This window comes from Bactrocera neohumeralis, chromosome 3 (assembly GCF_024586455.1).
Source record: "Bactrocera neohumeralis isolate Rockhampton chromosome 3, APGP_CSIRO_Bneo_wtdbg2-racon-allhic-juicebox.fasta_v2, whole genome shotgun sequence".
NCBI lineage: Eukaryota > Metazoa > Arthropoda > Insecta > Diptera > Tephritidae > Bactrocera > Bactrocera neohumeralis.
This window is the reverse complement of record NC_065920.1, coordinates 18,096,726-18,113,364: the sequence shown is the minus strand read 5'-3', so window position 1 is coordinate 18,113,364 and position 16,639 is coordinate 18,096,726. Positions and strand designations below refer to the sequence as shown.

General features: G+C 31.7%; 1 protein-coding gene and 1 long non-coding RNA gene across 4 annotated transcripts in view; one reads left to right on the top strand and one right to left on the bottom strand.

Annotated features, from left to right (window-relative positions):
- The window catches only part of LOC126752478 (uncharacterized), an 82,903-nt gene that overhangs the window by 15,914 nt on the left and 50,350 nt on the right, over positions 1-16,639 (top strand). The gene's annotated exons all lie outside the window — the stretch shown is intronic.
- Positions 1-16,639, bottom strand: part of LOC126752471 (putative inorganic phosphate cotransporter) — a 33,241-nt gene that overhangs the window by 16,399 nt on the left and 203 nt on the right. The window contains exons 1-2 of one of the 3 annotated variants that reach the window (XM_050463284.1): positions 12,375-12,492; positions 7,519-7,772 (exon numbers count right to left, since the gene is read on the bottom strand). In XM_050463284.1, the coding sequence (XP_050319241.1) occupies positions 7,519-7,558 (40 nt within the window). In that variant the 5' untranslated portion in view covers positions 7,559-7,772; positions 12,375-12,492. Of the gene's footprint in view, positions 1-7,518; positions 7,790-12,374; positions 12,493-16,639 lie in introns of those variants that run through there. The other 2 variants (XM_050463283.1, XM_050463285.1) reach the window with 2 other exon arrangements.

The following is a 16,639-nucleotide window of genomic DNA, read 5'->3' as shown; positions in this document are numbered from 1 at the left end:
CGTGGCCGGAGGCCGAAGGCCGCAGGGCCTCGAACGAACAACGCCACCTTTTCTTAATTCGTCGGTATTGTGATTTGTCGGTGTTTTGATTTGTCGGTATTTTGATTTGCCGGTATTTTGATTTGTCGGTGTTTTGATTTGTCGGTATTTTGAGTGTCGGGATTCTAAATTTCGAGATTTTGATTGTCGGCATTACGTTATACACCCATTTTGGTTAAACAAATTGAAGCGGGCAATGTACTTATTGATCTGGCGATCTGAGGTTTTGAGGTTATGTGAAAAAGTCTGTATACAAAGGTTATAGATTTTTATATTATCTACAACATTGCCATATAATTTCTTTCTATAGGACTTGTAGTCCCGCCGCAAATCGAGGTAAACCATTCCTAATCCTTAAAAATTCAGCCACACCCCTACCATTTCTTTTCCCTACCACAGAACGTCCGTAAAAGATTTATCTCTTAATATTTGTTATATTTTATTATTTTATCTTTCGTTTTTGATGGGTTTCAATCTACTATAAATTTATTTATTTTTTCCAAAGTTGTTTGCCCTGGTCTATATCCGATTACTCAGCGATAATCATCTCAAGTGTAACATTTTCTTTATTTATTTATCGCTGAAGGCAGAAAATAGAGCATCTCTTATCAGAGCAATTTTAGTAGTTCTAAATTTAACGAATATCTCAAAGCGCTCTCTCAGTTCTATTACTATGATATGACGGAATTCTGAGACTTGGTTTCGTAGTTATTTCAAAAGCTTTAATAATTAACGCATACTAACCCATTAACGGTCACAATTCTTATGGTTGATGTGCTTTATTCTTAATAATAATCCCATTCTGCTTGCGAATTGGAGCAGATAAGAGTCGAGACTGTCAGCGAATATTATCGCAACTCTTTAGCACATAGTTATATATATTTATATACATACGTATACATATTTACATGTATGTATATGAAAATGTGTGTACGTTTAAGCATATACAATATGTCTATATACTCGCAAAGCTATCTTTATGTCGAATGGAATTTTTTTAGTGAGAATAAAAGAAAGAAATTGTATAAAGATATAAGGTTTTCGAATATCACTGAATTCTAATTCATGGTGTAAAGCTTTATAAAGTAGAATTCAGAAGTGATTTGTTATGAAAGTTTTTACAGAACTACAAAATATGTAGACATACTAGTTTCTTTTTTATGAATTTTTGTTAACAAAATTGTTTAACAGAAACTAATTGTTATCAGATTTGTGTTTTTGAAATTCATATTTGACAGTTTCTTATTTGTCATTCGACATTTGATTGCTCTAAAGCACAGTTACAGAACTGGTTTTTATGGGACCAGTTAATTTTCTTCTTTACAAACTATATTTTTCTGACTGCATTGATGTCTCACTGCTACATTTAAAATATGTTTATGTTCAGGTGCATGCTACATATAAACTATTTACATATTTATAATGTCTCTGGCATTTTAATTATTTTATATATGCATTAGGTGAATGCCATTTAAGTGAAAGTGATTGATTCAGCCAATTATTTACATACATTTATTATTATTTTTTACGCGATAATGGATGTATGCCATGGGTTCTGTCAAGAGTTATTAAATATTATCATAGAGCTCAATATTATATAGAATAATAATCACTGAGGTTTTCAAGATAATAGTCTACCGACATACATACATACATGTACATATAGTATACCAAAGAATATGTGTGTGTACGCACATGATATACGCCAGTCAATCAAGTTCATCAGCAATTATGCTAAATGGTGCTTCTATACGAACATACCTACATTCATACATACTATGTAGGTAAATGTTTATATATGTAGTTACATACGTGTATAAGAATATAGTCGTGAGCTCGCTATAATCGCTCTTTCAATGGCTTCAAAGTGTCATGATAGTCAAATCAACAGATGATAAATAAATGCTTGTTTGTATGTATGCATATAACCATTTACATACATATAGAACTTTAACTGACAGCTGTCAAATATTTGAATACTCGTTCACATCGGCTAGAAGTTGTTCACTTTTTAATGCCGTCCTTCATCTTGTTTTATCTTTTTTTTTATAATTTTTATTTTATCTTTAATTTTTTTATGCATCTTAATTAATGAATGTGCTGTCAGATATGAAGCGCAAAATTCAATTAAAAATTTCGCTAATATCACTTGGATAGTACGAGTTGGCAGACCAAGGAAAAGAGAATACAAATCTTGAAGTATTTATTATATAATGCAAGACAAGAATGATTAATAAAAATAAAGTTGTATACTCTTCAAGGATGTAGAATCATATCCTATTTTTAGCCCAATCTCCCTAACGTTTCCATGAATATTTCCATACAAATTTATGCAGGACTCTGAAAATAGCATTCGAATTGAAGTATGCACATTCTTTTGGACCAGTAATCCACTTCATACCCCTCCAAGTTACTATGTGTTTCTTTCCGTTACTGATTAGCACTTTACGATATCTTTCGAAATTCGCCAAGTATCAAGTTATTGCCAGCTTAACGTTCCAATCAATAAACCTTTTCAAAAACGGCGGGCGCAGGCAATTAAAATTGGAAATCATTATCGCTTGCGGTCTAAACTTTGTTGAGCTCGCCAACACTTAAATAATAAATAACAATTATTCTAACAATGTCATAAACATGGCAATTAACTAAGTCGTTTTCAAGTTTATATGGGCATTTATGGCTCGTGATAGCTAATAGCATTTTTGAGTTCTCTTATCAATCAAGAAGAAGCATGGACCTGATTAGATTTCACCATGTACTATATATACAAATTTGTTCTTGGGTCTCATATTTTGACCAACTAATCATCTGATACAAAATAATGCGGGCATATCTGAAGTAAAGGTTTCTAGATTAAATAAAAAAAAACAAACAAATATAGTATTTATATGAAAGAGTCTATGTAAAAGCCGTTGTTATGTATAAAAATAGGTACATATATGGGAAAAGAGATAAACCCAAAACAGGCGATACGATATTCAATTGAACTGAAAATATTAACCTGTCACATGATCGCTCAATATATAATTAACGAATAATGATATAAATAATAATATAGATGTATAGATAATACCATAAAAGTAATAAGACAGAAGAATTGAAAAGAGCAAATCACGTGAATATGCTTTGAATAATTTGTAAAATTATTGCATAAATATAGGGTAGTCGAAAAAGTCTTTTCGTATTTTGTCAATAGTCGTATATCTCCAGTTTGTCATTGCAGTCGTATATCTCCAGTGCTACCAATCACATTGTATCATACCATATTCAGGTAGTGTTGTTAGTTCTCTCTCAACATATTACCTCATTCTCATAGAAATATTTTCATTAAGTTTGTCTAAATTTTGAAAAGGAGGCTTAACTAAAACAATTTTCGGATTTTTACTTTCGGTAATCATTAAACAAGTTCCAATTGCGGCTTTTAAAAAACATTTTGCACTCCATACAGTTGGACTTCACATTATCGCGCTTTATTCATTTGAAATTCTACTGCCATTTTCCCATGTCATGATTGACGTGCCAGTCGGTTCAACAATCTCTGCGAAATGTTATTTGGCGCAAATGCGAGTGGCTTCAGCGTTGTGCTATTTGACATGTGTCCAAATATGTATGCATACCAGTCTACACGTGTGTACTTGGCTTTAGATAACCCACAGCAAGAATTTTTTATAAGCAATAATGACGAGCGCATTCAGCGTGGGTTGGGACTTTCACGTAACAGCCCGGGAATACAACCGTTATTAAGATGGTTGTTTGAAGCTAGATACTGGCTTGATTGAATGAGTCATAGGCGAGTGAAAGGTAAGGGCCAACACCAGCTTTTATTGCATTTGAGTTTTTTATTCAAGTTATAAAATTAATTAATGAATTTCTCAAATCCATTTATTGCAAGATTGTTTTAAAAATTTATTATTTTAAGTTCAAAACTTAAGTCTAAGGTATTTCATTTATACCAATTCCTTGTTCGATTCGCCAAAACTTGGAAAGAGTGTCTGTTATTTAAAGGTAAATGCGAAAAAGTTACAATCGAACATGAAGTTCATACTCTCAATTTCTAAAGTAAATACTTAATATATTAGTATTTTTATTTTAAAGAAATAATGTATTTTTTATAATTTTTTTAAAACAGCTCAAACATACATATATGTATGTATGCACGAAAATATTCGCCGCTATATTTTTTTCTTTTAAATTAAAAAGTAATAAAAAAAAATCGTTTTTTTAATTAAAAAAAAAAAACAAAACAAAGTCATCGTCAAAAAGTTCTACCAAATTATCAGCATGTTTTTGAGAGGGGCAAAATATTTTGCCGCTGTTTTCATGTTCTCTTTAAACTCAGTTCCATATTATTGCATGCAGAACGAGTTTAACGCAATTCTTCTTGGCTTCATATCTATAAATTAATAACGGAACAAAATATTCACGTTTTTAGAATATTTTATCGTTTTCTTGCATATAGCCTATATACACAATCACCGCTTAATTGAAGAAATTAAGAAAATTAAGTTTAGGAAGCCAGTTTTTTAAGCTTCGAGTCTCCCGGCATTGCAGGTGCTTTGTATAAATTTACATGTTTTGCCGGCATGTTCTGTAATTTTAGGTGTGTTTTTAGTGTAAATTTGCTGTACGACGTTTACATAATTAATTAATAGCAAGCTTACTTATATATATGTATTTATATGAATATATTTTATATACCTGCAAATATACCTATATAAAATCTTGGAACTTGGCGGTTTGTGGTTTCAGTAATGAGTGTTTAAATGATTTCCTGACTTGCGTTCTTAGTTGCCAAGTGTGTAAGGCTGAATTATGTAATTTATTCTTAATCGAATTTCATTTCAGTAAATTGCTAATTTTATGCAATTCCATTAAATGTTAATTTGTTTATTTTCTGTGTCACAGACGTTTGGTGACGTTTATTCATATATAGTATTCATAATCGTGCTATATTTAAAGGAACTTTGTACATACATATGTATATAATATATTCTGGTATTATTTTTTAAATATGAATAATTTTTATTTATAAATAATTTTTCATTTGAAATCATTTATTATTTTTATTCATAAATCTTTTACTGAAGCGTTTGTTTGCCGAATTCAAAGCAAAAGCCAAACTGCCCCAAGATATTGTATGTTAGAGTAGGGTTAGAGCAACAAAATGTTTATTTGACTTCAATAAAGCAATATCAATGAACACTTTTATGTGTACATAAGTATGTATGTATGTATGTAAAAGTATCTGAAAAAACAGTTTTTATGTGTCACCTAGTGTTTTATCACCTAATATAGGATTTTATTGCTATTAATTGGTGCGAATAAATTTTCATTTTCGTCCATAAGAACCAATAAACAATTGCTACACATTTGTGCTTTCGGTATAGAAATAAATTTAGATAAATTAGCATGATTTCACACATGTAAACACATACATAATTTCGAACCACTTCTGTTATGTAATCTTAATGTAACCTTGTTTTTAGAAAGAGAGTGTTGAAAAATATTAAGCTTGACAATTATTTGTTTTCTTCTTAAATAAAAAAAACATCAAACAATTTGAAGAAAGAGAATTTTTCTACAAATTCGTAATGAGTATGACAATCAACTGTTGTTTTAAACAATAGTGTTAAGGACATGAAAAATAAGTTTATACCAAATTTTGTGAAAGAAAAGAATTGTTTGTACCAGATAAAAATAAAAAATACAAAAATTTGGTTTTTTGAATTTTTCACATAAATTTTTGAGATTATGCGAAAAGTCTATATACAAATGTTATAGATCTTATCATTAGCTAGAATATTGCCATATACATTTTTTCTTTAAATGATTAAAGTTTTGCCGGAGATCGAGATAAGCCGTTTTTCACACTTAAAAATTAAACCACGCTCCTCCCCCTTCTTTTTCCGACTAGACATCGCCGTAAATTGTTTTTAATTTCATTTGTGTAATTTTATCTTTCGCTTCCGATGGTTTTCAATCTGCTATGTATTTTTTCTTTTATTTGTTATAATTTTTAAAGGCTTCTGTACTAGTATAAGAAATTTTATTTAATTTATTTTTTATTTTTTTTTTTATTTTGAACATAAAGTTCAAATTAATACTTTTTCAAATTATTTTTAATATATTAATTATATATAAAGTGACATTATTATATAAAAAATTTTGCAACTCTAATTTTTACAAATTTTTTTATAATTAATTCGTGAAATATAAAGTAAACTTTAATAACTATATAGTATATCATCATTTAAAATGCAAAATAACGTAACATCACTTTCCATAAGTTGACAGGCGAAGGAAAGGGGATGTAATAGAAATCAGTCACATTGAAACAAAAAATTAGTTTTGGTTATGAAATGGTTATATATTGGTTATATCTGACAGCAGAAGCTTAAAATTTAACGCTACATTTATGTAATGGAATGTAGTGAATCGTAAGCAATAAAATACTCAATATCGATTTTTGCTGTTTTGAATTTTGGGTGACGATAAATTTTTGTTTTGAAAATTTTTTTATTTTTAAAAACCAATTATACGTTTTTAAAAAAAAATTATACAAAAAATGTTATTTTAATATTATTTTTTTTTTATTGTATTTTCAAATATATTTTTATTTATATATATTTTATTATTACATATATTTTTATTATATTAAATATTTTTGTATTTCACAAAACAAAGAAATTATGACGAAAAAGAGAGATAAGGCTCAATATAATATTCATTATCATATTTTATTTTTTTTTGTTTTGATTTCCTAAAATGAGCAAACATAATTAATTAAATATAAGACTTTTAAATAGTCTAGAAGACTTTCAATTGATAAAAAAAAAATTAAAAATAAAATTGTTTTCTAATTACCATAACTATAATGATGAAATTATAAGCATTATTTAAGCAACAGAGATCATCAGTCTTGACAAAGCGATTCGAACTCATTGAGAAAAAATATAAAAATACAATATTTTAAGTTTAATCACACTTGAAAATGTTACACTATAGCAAAAGTTTAAAGTTGCAAGGTTCGATACAAAATTTTTCAGTTCAAAATCACCAATGGCGTATAATACAATATAATTATTCAAACCATAAATAATTGAAGGAAAAACCAGATCATATTATACTATGGTAGACAAATGTATTATAATTTTTGTTCGCTTAAGCAGCTTGCCGCCGTGTATGAAAGTGTAATCCTTACTTTATAGAAATGTTAAAATAGCTGAAAGTCGACTTAAGCTAAGGCACTTATTTTGAAGACAAACAAAAATCATGGCAATGCAGTTAACTCTAATTTATTACCATTTGAATCTTCTACTTCCTAGCCATGCCTTAAGTTAAAAAATATAGTCATACGTATAAAAAGCTGTACAGAACAACTCAAGAGGTACTAATTAACTCAAGTCGATTTAAGCCTTTCTAAAATCTTGTCACAAATATTTATGTATAATATTATGTATAATATTTATATGTACTTACACCTCGAAAATCGTATTCCCCACTCCGGTTGTTGCGTCATTTTAATTCTTTCTGTTGTATAGACAGGCGTATACCTCGTATTCTCCAGTTTGATAAACAAGAAAACTGCTGCGACAGCAAAAACTGCGCTCCTTTGACGGTGGCTTCACAAGCCGGACCGCTGCCTTGATCGTTTGTCGTGTGTGTGTGTGTGTTTCAAGAGTTTGCGCTTTGATTTCTGTTTCCGTGCTCAAAATTCCCAACTAAACAATAAACTGTAGCAGATGGCGAAGATTAGTAAATTTGCTGATTTGACGTAAATAAAGTGAAATTATCCTTAACACAGGATAATTTCGCACAATATTAGCGTGAGCTAAATAAAGCAAGAGAGCAAGGACGCAGTGAGTACGCTAACCGGGGGATAAGCAGACGAAGACGTTGGAGTGTAATGAAAACGTTTATTGATAAGCGTAAAGGAGGCGTTTGATTAGCGTAGCGATTAGCCGTTAGCAAAAGGTGATTAGCGATTAGCGTTGAATGGTTGGCGTTTGGCGGATTGCGAGACTTGGAGCTGTAGTTTGACCACGATTTTTTGTTTAAATATGTATATTTCAAGTTGGTATTACTTTGTTTAATTGAGGTTTCAATTTGCGCTTGTTGGATTACTTTGACAGGATTTCAGGAACACGCAATTTTCGTTTTCTCTTTTATTTGCGTTTCTTTTTTATTGTTTGATATTTATTATTCTTTGTTAATTTTTTATAAAGCCAAGTATATTTTATATTACATATATTTTATATAAAGCTCTTTATATGTTCGGATCCTTTGCGTTTTTGTGTACACAATAACAACAATAGCAACAACTTGTTGGAAGCAAATTAGCGCCGTTTAATTGTGAAATAATTCGAACTTGCTTGAAATGCAACAAAAATAGCAAACACACTGTGGAGCGAAATTGTGATATTTAGTTACAAGCTGAAAACCGCAAAAAATAAAATCAACACGAAAACAGCGCCTGGATCGATGGATTGTTAATTTACAAATGAGAGATAATTTTGTACCGTCTTACGTTTTTATACGGAACGCGATAAGCGTGGCTTGTCCATTATAAATTTTTATTTCTTTTTTTGTTTTTGTTTTTATTTTTTTGCAATGTTTGCTATTTTTTTTAGATTTTTGCTTAATTCCTTTTCGTTTTTGCGTTTTGCTGGTATGCGATCACTTGTGTGTGTTGGTGTGTGTGTGCGTGCGTGCCTGTTTGATTGGTTTGTATCAATATTTATGGCCGTTGTTCTTGCTATTGCTTTGCGCATTTACGCTGCGCGACTACTTAAGTTGTTGGTTTTGCTGCGTCTTAAAATCTTATTTGTACTTTTTAATTGTTTTTGTCTTTTTTGCTTTTGGCTGTGTGCTTTTTCTCAGTTATTATGGAGTGATTGTTGTTCTTGTTATTGCTATTTAAGTATGTATAAGCCTTTTTATAGGTTGTTCTTGTTGTTGTTGTTTTTATTTTGTTAGCCGTATTTGCGCAGGTATTAAAAAATTATTCAAGTTATCGAGAAGTGTGCGTGCCATTCATATCGGTATGTGCGTGTGAATGTATTTACGTGTGTTTGCAGAAAGTAACATTGTGATAGACGCCAAGAAGCATCGCAAGAAATCGCAAAAACCGTGTTAGCTCCACACAAATACACAGCAATGTATGAGGAGTAAGTGTGATGTGTATTTTATTGAGCATTTAAGCTTTCAACAAGCAGCTTACAAGAGTCTTTACATATGTATGTATGTATGATCGTGAATATGTACATACATATGTACTACATGTACAAGGTGAGGCCAAAAAATAACCGAACATTTTGGATATAGAATAAAATGCAATCTTTGATAATTATTATTTATGCAAAACAGGTTCCATTTGACTCAATACATTGATTGGAACGATCAACCAGCACATTCATATATTGGGTAGTCGAAAAAGTATTTTCGTATTTTATAGAAATAGATGTCATTGCAGTCGTATATCTTCAGTGCTACCAATAACATAGTGTCACACCATATAGTGTTGGAAAGGTGAGATTTTAAGCTTCATTTAACCAAGAACAAATTAAATTCGGGAAAGTTGAAAAAAAAGTTACAGCTGTTCAAAAATGAGTGAAAATACTGAAGAAATTCGCTATATTTTGAAATTTTTGTATGAAAAACGGAAGTATGCCACGCAAGCAACCAATGAAATTTGTGAAGTTTAAGGAGACGATGCTGTATCAGCTCGTATAGCACAACAATGGTTCTCTCGCTTTTGTTCTGAAAATTTCGATGTGAAAGATGCACCTCGCTTTGGTCGACCTATCGTTGAAAAAGTCGATGAAATTATTGAAAATATTGACTAGGACCATCACATAAGCAGCCATGACATCGCTAAAGAACTTAACATTCATCATCAAACGGTTTTGAACCATTTCAAAAAGGGTGGCTACAAAAAGAAGCTCGATGTTTGGGTACCACATGAATAGTCTGTGAAAAGTTTAATGGACCAAATTCACATCTGCGATTCTTTGCTGAAACGAAATGAAATCGAACCATTTTTGAAGCGAATGGTAACAGGAGACGAAAAGTGGATCAAACACGACAATACTGTGCGAAAAAGATCGTGATCCAAACGTGGTGAAGCTCAACAAATGGTCGCTAAGCCAGGATTGACGCATCGAGAGGTTATGCTGAGTGTTTGATGGGATTGGAAAGGAATCATCCACTATGAGCTGCTCCAGCCTGGTCGAATGATTAATTCTACATTTTACTGTCAACAACTGATGAGATTGAAGCAAGCAATCGAAAAGAAACGGCCAGAACTGATCAACAGAAAGGAAGAAACACTAGATCACACACATCTTTGATGACTCGGCAAAAACTGGGAGAGCTTGGCTGGGAAGTTTTGTTGCATCCACATAGCCCTGACCTTGCAGCATCGGACTACCATTTGTTTCGGTCAATTAGAACTCCTTAATGGAGTAAAGTTGGCTTCAAAAGAAGCCTGTGAAAATTACTTGTCACAGTTTTTCGAGAAACCAGAAAAGTTTTACACTGATGGAATAATGTCTCTAGCGGAAAAATTGCAAAAAGTGGTCGACCAAAATGGTACATATTTGGTCAATAAAGTTCATTATAAATACAAAAAAAAAAAAACAAAAAATAAGATGAACTTTGATTAAAAATACGAAAAGACTTTTTCTACTACCCTATACGTATATTTATACCCTGAACAGTATTTATTTAGTTTTGCCACAAAGTTTTAACACCTAAAAGAAAACGTCGAAATCGAAAGCCCTATAAAATATTAAAGTAGTACATATGTATGTACATACTTATGTACATATAAATGATCAGCGTGACGGGCAGAGTCGATTTAGCAATGTCCGTCTGTCTCTCTGTATATACGCGAACTTCTCCCTCAGTTTCTGAGATATTATCCTGAAATTTTGCGCATCTACTTCTCACTAAGAGGGCGCTCATTTATCAGAACCGCCGATATCGTAGCACTATAGCATATAGCTGCCATGCAAATTGACAGATCAAACCCAAGTCCTTGTATGGATAACTTTCTTTTATTTGTGAAGATTCAGGAAAATTTGCTTTTTTCAGATCCGGCCACTATATGTAGCAAATACGTGGCTTTCAAAAACCATAAACTGACAGGTCAAAATTAAGAAAAAATCTTTTTATACCCTTTATGCTATAAAAAGTTCACCTGTGAAGAGTATTACAACTTCGGTGCAGTTCACTTTTTTTTTTTTGTTTTTTTTTTATATGATTATATAGGTATGTTCTTCAACACATCGGTTACGGCGGCTTGAATGCCTAGGATATCATCATAAATGCTTTCATGTCAGTTTTCAGTTTTGAAAATAGTCACGAGGTAAAAAATCCGGCGTATACGGAGGGAGGGTGTATAAGATTACATTAAAAACTGATTCACTTTTTTGGCCATACATATAATTTATGTGGAACATAACGCACATCTTACATCAGATCTTTCCTTTACCCAAATTTTCGTTTAAAATTCTCCCAATAGTGTTTTTACTCGTATTTAACCCCTCAGCCTTATTCTGGTAGCAAAACTTTAATCGATACCTTTTTTCACCACTTTTTCAACCAAATCAACACGTTTACTTAGCTTTTGCCATTTGGTCGTTATTTAAAAGCTCATAATCATTTTTAAATCGTCTACACCAAGTGTAAACTTCGGTGCGTATAACTCAACGATTTATTTTTTTTTTTTTTTCAAATTTAACACACATTTTTATATTTGCTCTTTGTAAAATGGAACAATTGCACAATTTTTCTCCAATTGAAATGGCTGTAACTTTAATAGCTGCCGATTTACACGAAGTTAAGCGAAAGAAGATAAATCTATCTCTTTAATGTTGCAAATTTTCAGCAGATAATGCGGCATTTTTTGTAACTTAAATATAAAGTACGGTTATTTTTGGGACACAACTTGTATAAACGTACATATGCATGTTTGTATGTATGACTAAATAGTATGTATGTATGTATGTGTGTACTTATGAGGCATATTGCCGCTTATAAGCTAACCTACCTCACTAACTCACTAACCGACTGACTGGATAGGCAAGTTCGCTCGTTAACCAAGCCCACCAACCAGTCGATCAAACAAGCAATCAAGCCATGTTACACACCTACATACATACTTATGTATGTATGTACATCAAGCACGCAAACACATGTCCGTATATAAATCAATCGATGCAACACTTAAGTTCAATAACTTCCAATCAACGCAACACATACTACAAATTACATATACATATGTATACACTAAGGGGCATTTGCCCCACAAATCAACTCCACCAGGTACTCACTCCTGCGCCGCGTTGTGGCAAGTCGCACACTCGTCCATACAACCAATTGCTCTGCGACTACAAGTAACGTTGGTTATTAACTGTGTACTATTCGCGATCGCGTATATTTGCGATCGTGCAGTGCAGTTAACTTAGCCAACAGTGAGGTGCTGCCGATCGTTCTCTAGTGTCCCTAGTCGTTTGACGATCTGCTGCATACTGCGTTGGAGCGTTTTCAGCGCCACAATTGTTGCCTCCGCTACCATGAATGAGTGGTGTTGAGAAATGCCAAAAGACAACAACAATTTCAAAAACAAACAACAAGCGTGAAATGAAAAGGAGTCAATAAAACAGTTCTACCAGCTATTGTATATTGTATGTACACATATACATACATACATACAATATCGGGCTGACATATCAATTCGTGCGCACTTAAAATCCGCAATTATGAGACTAAATACTTATATACAACTATTTGCTTACTCATATGTGTACATATGTAATTATGGCCTACAATGTGTTTCGACAAGCGCGTTTTGCTGGTGTAGTCCACATAGTAGTGGCGGGCGTAAGCAATTAAATGTCGAGATAGTGGGATAAATCTACTATCTGCAACCATATATACTCGCACAAGCGTACGTTCTTACATACAAACATAAGTATGTACGTATGTATATATTCCTATATGTATGCGGTTAGTCGTGGAGTTCAATAATACGCACACATGTTGCGTGCAGTGAAAAAAATTCGCTTATACTTGTATGTATGTATGTATGTATGTATGTATATCTGCTTTCGGTATATTGTAGGACCGGCAAGTGACATTAAGAGTCATATACTTTTATGGACTGAACAAAAAAAAAAAGAAAAGAAAAATACAAAAAAAAAACAATCGTAAAACAAATTGTACTATCTCAAGTACTCGTAAATACTATAAAGTCAGTTTAGAGAGTCCTCGAGAGAGGGGAAGTAGCTCTAAGTGCTTGCTGGTAATTGTTACTGTACTAGTTTAGAATTACTACGAAATGGATTAGTTCTTAATACCGGCCGGGTGAAAGTGAATAACAAAATGCACTTATCCTGATGGAAAACGCACATCGTTTGCACTTGTCTAGTCTCTCAAACTTTTAAGTAAATTTTCTCAGAAATTTGTATGACTTAATGTTGGAGCAGTGAAATATTTTTCTCTAATCACAATTCTAAGTTCAAGTTGTGAACTGAAGTCTATCTTTCTTTTGTTTTTTTTTTTTTTTTTTTTTTTTTTTGAAAATACTAGGAGTCCCCAACTCGATAGCTCCCAACCTAAGCTAATTTGATAAACGCCTAAATGTTTAGTAGATTTAAACCGGTTGTAAAATATATATCGTTTCAAAATTCGGGCATTCCCTTTATGCATTTTTTCATAAATTATCGGTTTTTTTTTTGTGTCTGAGCTAAGTCGATTTAGACATGTCTGTTTGTCTGTCTGCCTGTCTATCAGTATATACTTGAACTAGTCCCCAAGTTTTAGAGATATCGGTCTGATGTTTTTCACACGTCTTTTCCTCCCAAAGAAGCAGCTCATTTGACGGAATCGTCGATATCGGATCATCTGTCATACAAACTGAACGATCGGTATCAAGTGCTTGTATGAACAACTTTTTCATTTGAAGAGATACAATGTATATTCACCAAATTTCGCATGGATTATTACCTAAAGCAATGGTGCAATTTCCGAAGAAATTATTTAAATCGGTTCACTATAGCTTATAGCTGCCATACAAACTGAACGATCGGTATCAAGTGCTTGTATGAACAACTTTTTCATTTGAAGAGATATCTTCACTCAATTTCGCATGGAATATTGCCTAAAGCAATGGTGTAAATTCCGAAGAAATTATGAAGATCGGATCACCATAACATACTTGTATAGCTGTCATACTAATTGAACGATCGCAATCAAGTGCTTGTATGAAAAAGTTTTTCATTTGAGGAGATATTTTCACAAAATTTGGCAAAGGTTCTTGCCCAAGTCAACGGTGAAATCACAGAACAAATGGTTTAGATCGAATGCGTATAGCATACAACTGTCATACAAACCGATCGATAAAAGCCAAGTTCTTGTTTGCGAGGAATCGTTTCTATCACTGAAGGGTATTATAGCTTCGTTGCAACCGAAGTTAACGTTTTTTTTTTGTTTGTACTTATTTTTTTTGTTTTAACCAATAAGAAGGCAAAAGATTATCTTAAAAATTTGGTGAATCACCTTTACATTTTCATTATTAGTAGTACTAATTATAAAATAAATATTTGTTTACTTCGAAAAAACTTCAAAAATGTTGTTTTTAATTGCATTTTAAGACATACATACATATATATGTTCATCATTTCAATACCCTGAACACGGTATATTAAGTTTGCCATGAAATTTGTAACACCCACAAGGAAGCGTTGAAGACCTTATAAAATATATGTGATCTGTGTGACGAGCACAGTGGATTTAGCCATGACCGTGTGTATAAACGCGAACTAGTCCCTCAGTATTTGAGATACTGATTTGAAGTTTTTATATGGTTCCTCCTCAAGCAATTGGTATTTGTCGGAACCGCCGATATAGATATCTTTACGGAAATTGGGACGATCGGAATCAAGCTCTTGTATGGACAACGTTCACATTTGACAAGATATATTAATGAAATTTGGTATATATTATTTTCTAAGGCAACAATGTAATCTCCGAAGAAATTGTTCAGATCGGTTAACTATAGCATATAGCTGCCATACAAACTGAACGATTTGAATCAAGTTCTTGTATGGACAACTTTCTCATTTGACAAGATATATTAAAGAAATTTGGTTGATTTCTAAGGCAACAATGTAATCTCCGAAGAAATTGTTTAGATCGGTTAACTATAGTATATAGCTTTCATACAAACTGAACACATAGTTACTAACAGAAATGCACCTGTGAAAGGTATTTAGCTTCGGCGCAACCGAAGTTAACGTTTTTTCTTGTTTTATACTGTTTTTGAGTTAATTCAAATAAAATTATTTTGACTCTTCGATTTTTATTTAATTTAATTTTGCCTTAAAAACAAATATAGAAGAAAAATTTAACATTCATGCCTCATACTGCCATATCTCAAACAATACCAAATTTATGCATAGTTCAACACCCCAAATGGCCGCTTGACTTAAAGCCACTTTACTGTGCGCGTACGAACATTGAACATGGTCAGTTGCCTTTGAATTTACCGTAATACGCTTGCGTACTTCTTATACAAGGAGTCGCGCACACAAACAGGCTGTACGAAACATGTCCGTGCTGCGAAAGTTTGGGCAACAGGCACATATGACACTAACACAACAACAAAATTTCATTTGATTTAATGCAACTACCAATATAAAACGCGAAGAACAACAACACAAACGCGTTATTAGCGCCAAATGTGGCAACTTGTCAGTTTGCGCCAAGAAAATTGCAGCAACAACAACAATAAGCAGGCACAATATAAAAGTTACACGTGTTGAGGGAAATTAAAATCATATGTATTTTCTGTTGTTGTGTAAAACAAACATATGTACATCTGTAGATATTTTTATTGTTGTAACAAAATTTTATTATTTTCCCTTAATTATAATGGTTTAGCTGTTGAAAAGGCGATATTCAGTTATTAGTTTATATTTAAAGATTTATTTTTTTTTTCATTATGAAGTTTTTTTATTTCATTATTTTCGAATTTTTTTGAAACGTAAATATTAAAAAAAAAGTTAGATCATGCCATTAGCTGCTCGTTTTTCAATAACTAATCGCACTCCGCTACTTATTTCGTATATTTTATTTTTTTATATTTAATTTTTTTATATTTTATTTTTTTTATATTTTACTTTTTTTTAATTTTTATATTTTTTTTTTTAATTTTTATATTTTTTTTTTAATTTTTTTTTATTTCTTAAAATTTTTGTATGTTTATTATATACTTTGAGACACTTTGCACGTCCAATAAAGTTCATTTTATTTATTTATTTTTATTTTGTTATTTACATTATTATTATTTATATCATTTTAATTTTTTTTTTCATTTAATTTTTATTTATTTATTTTTTGTTATTTATTTTCTTTGTGATCCCAATCGCCTTCGACAAGTGCACACGTATTTCAAGCGTCCGAGCCTCTTGCTTTATTGCTGCGCGTAACACATTAAAACCACATATGGATGCATGCGTGTGTGTGTGTATGTGTGTCTGCGAAATCCCAACTATATTTACATGATAAATATTATTTTATTTATTTGCACACACAT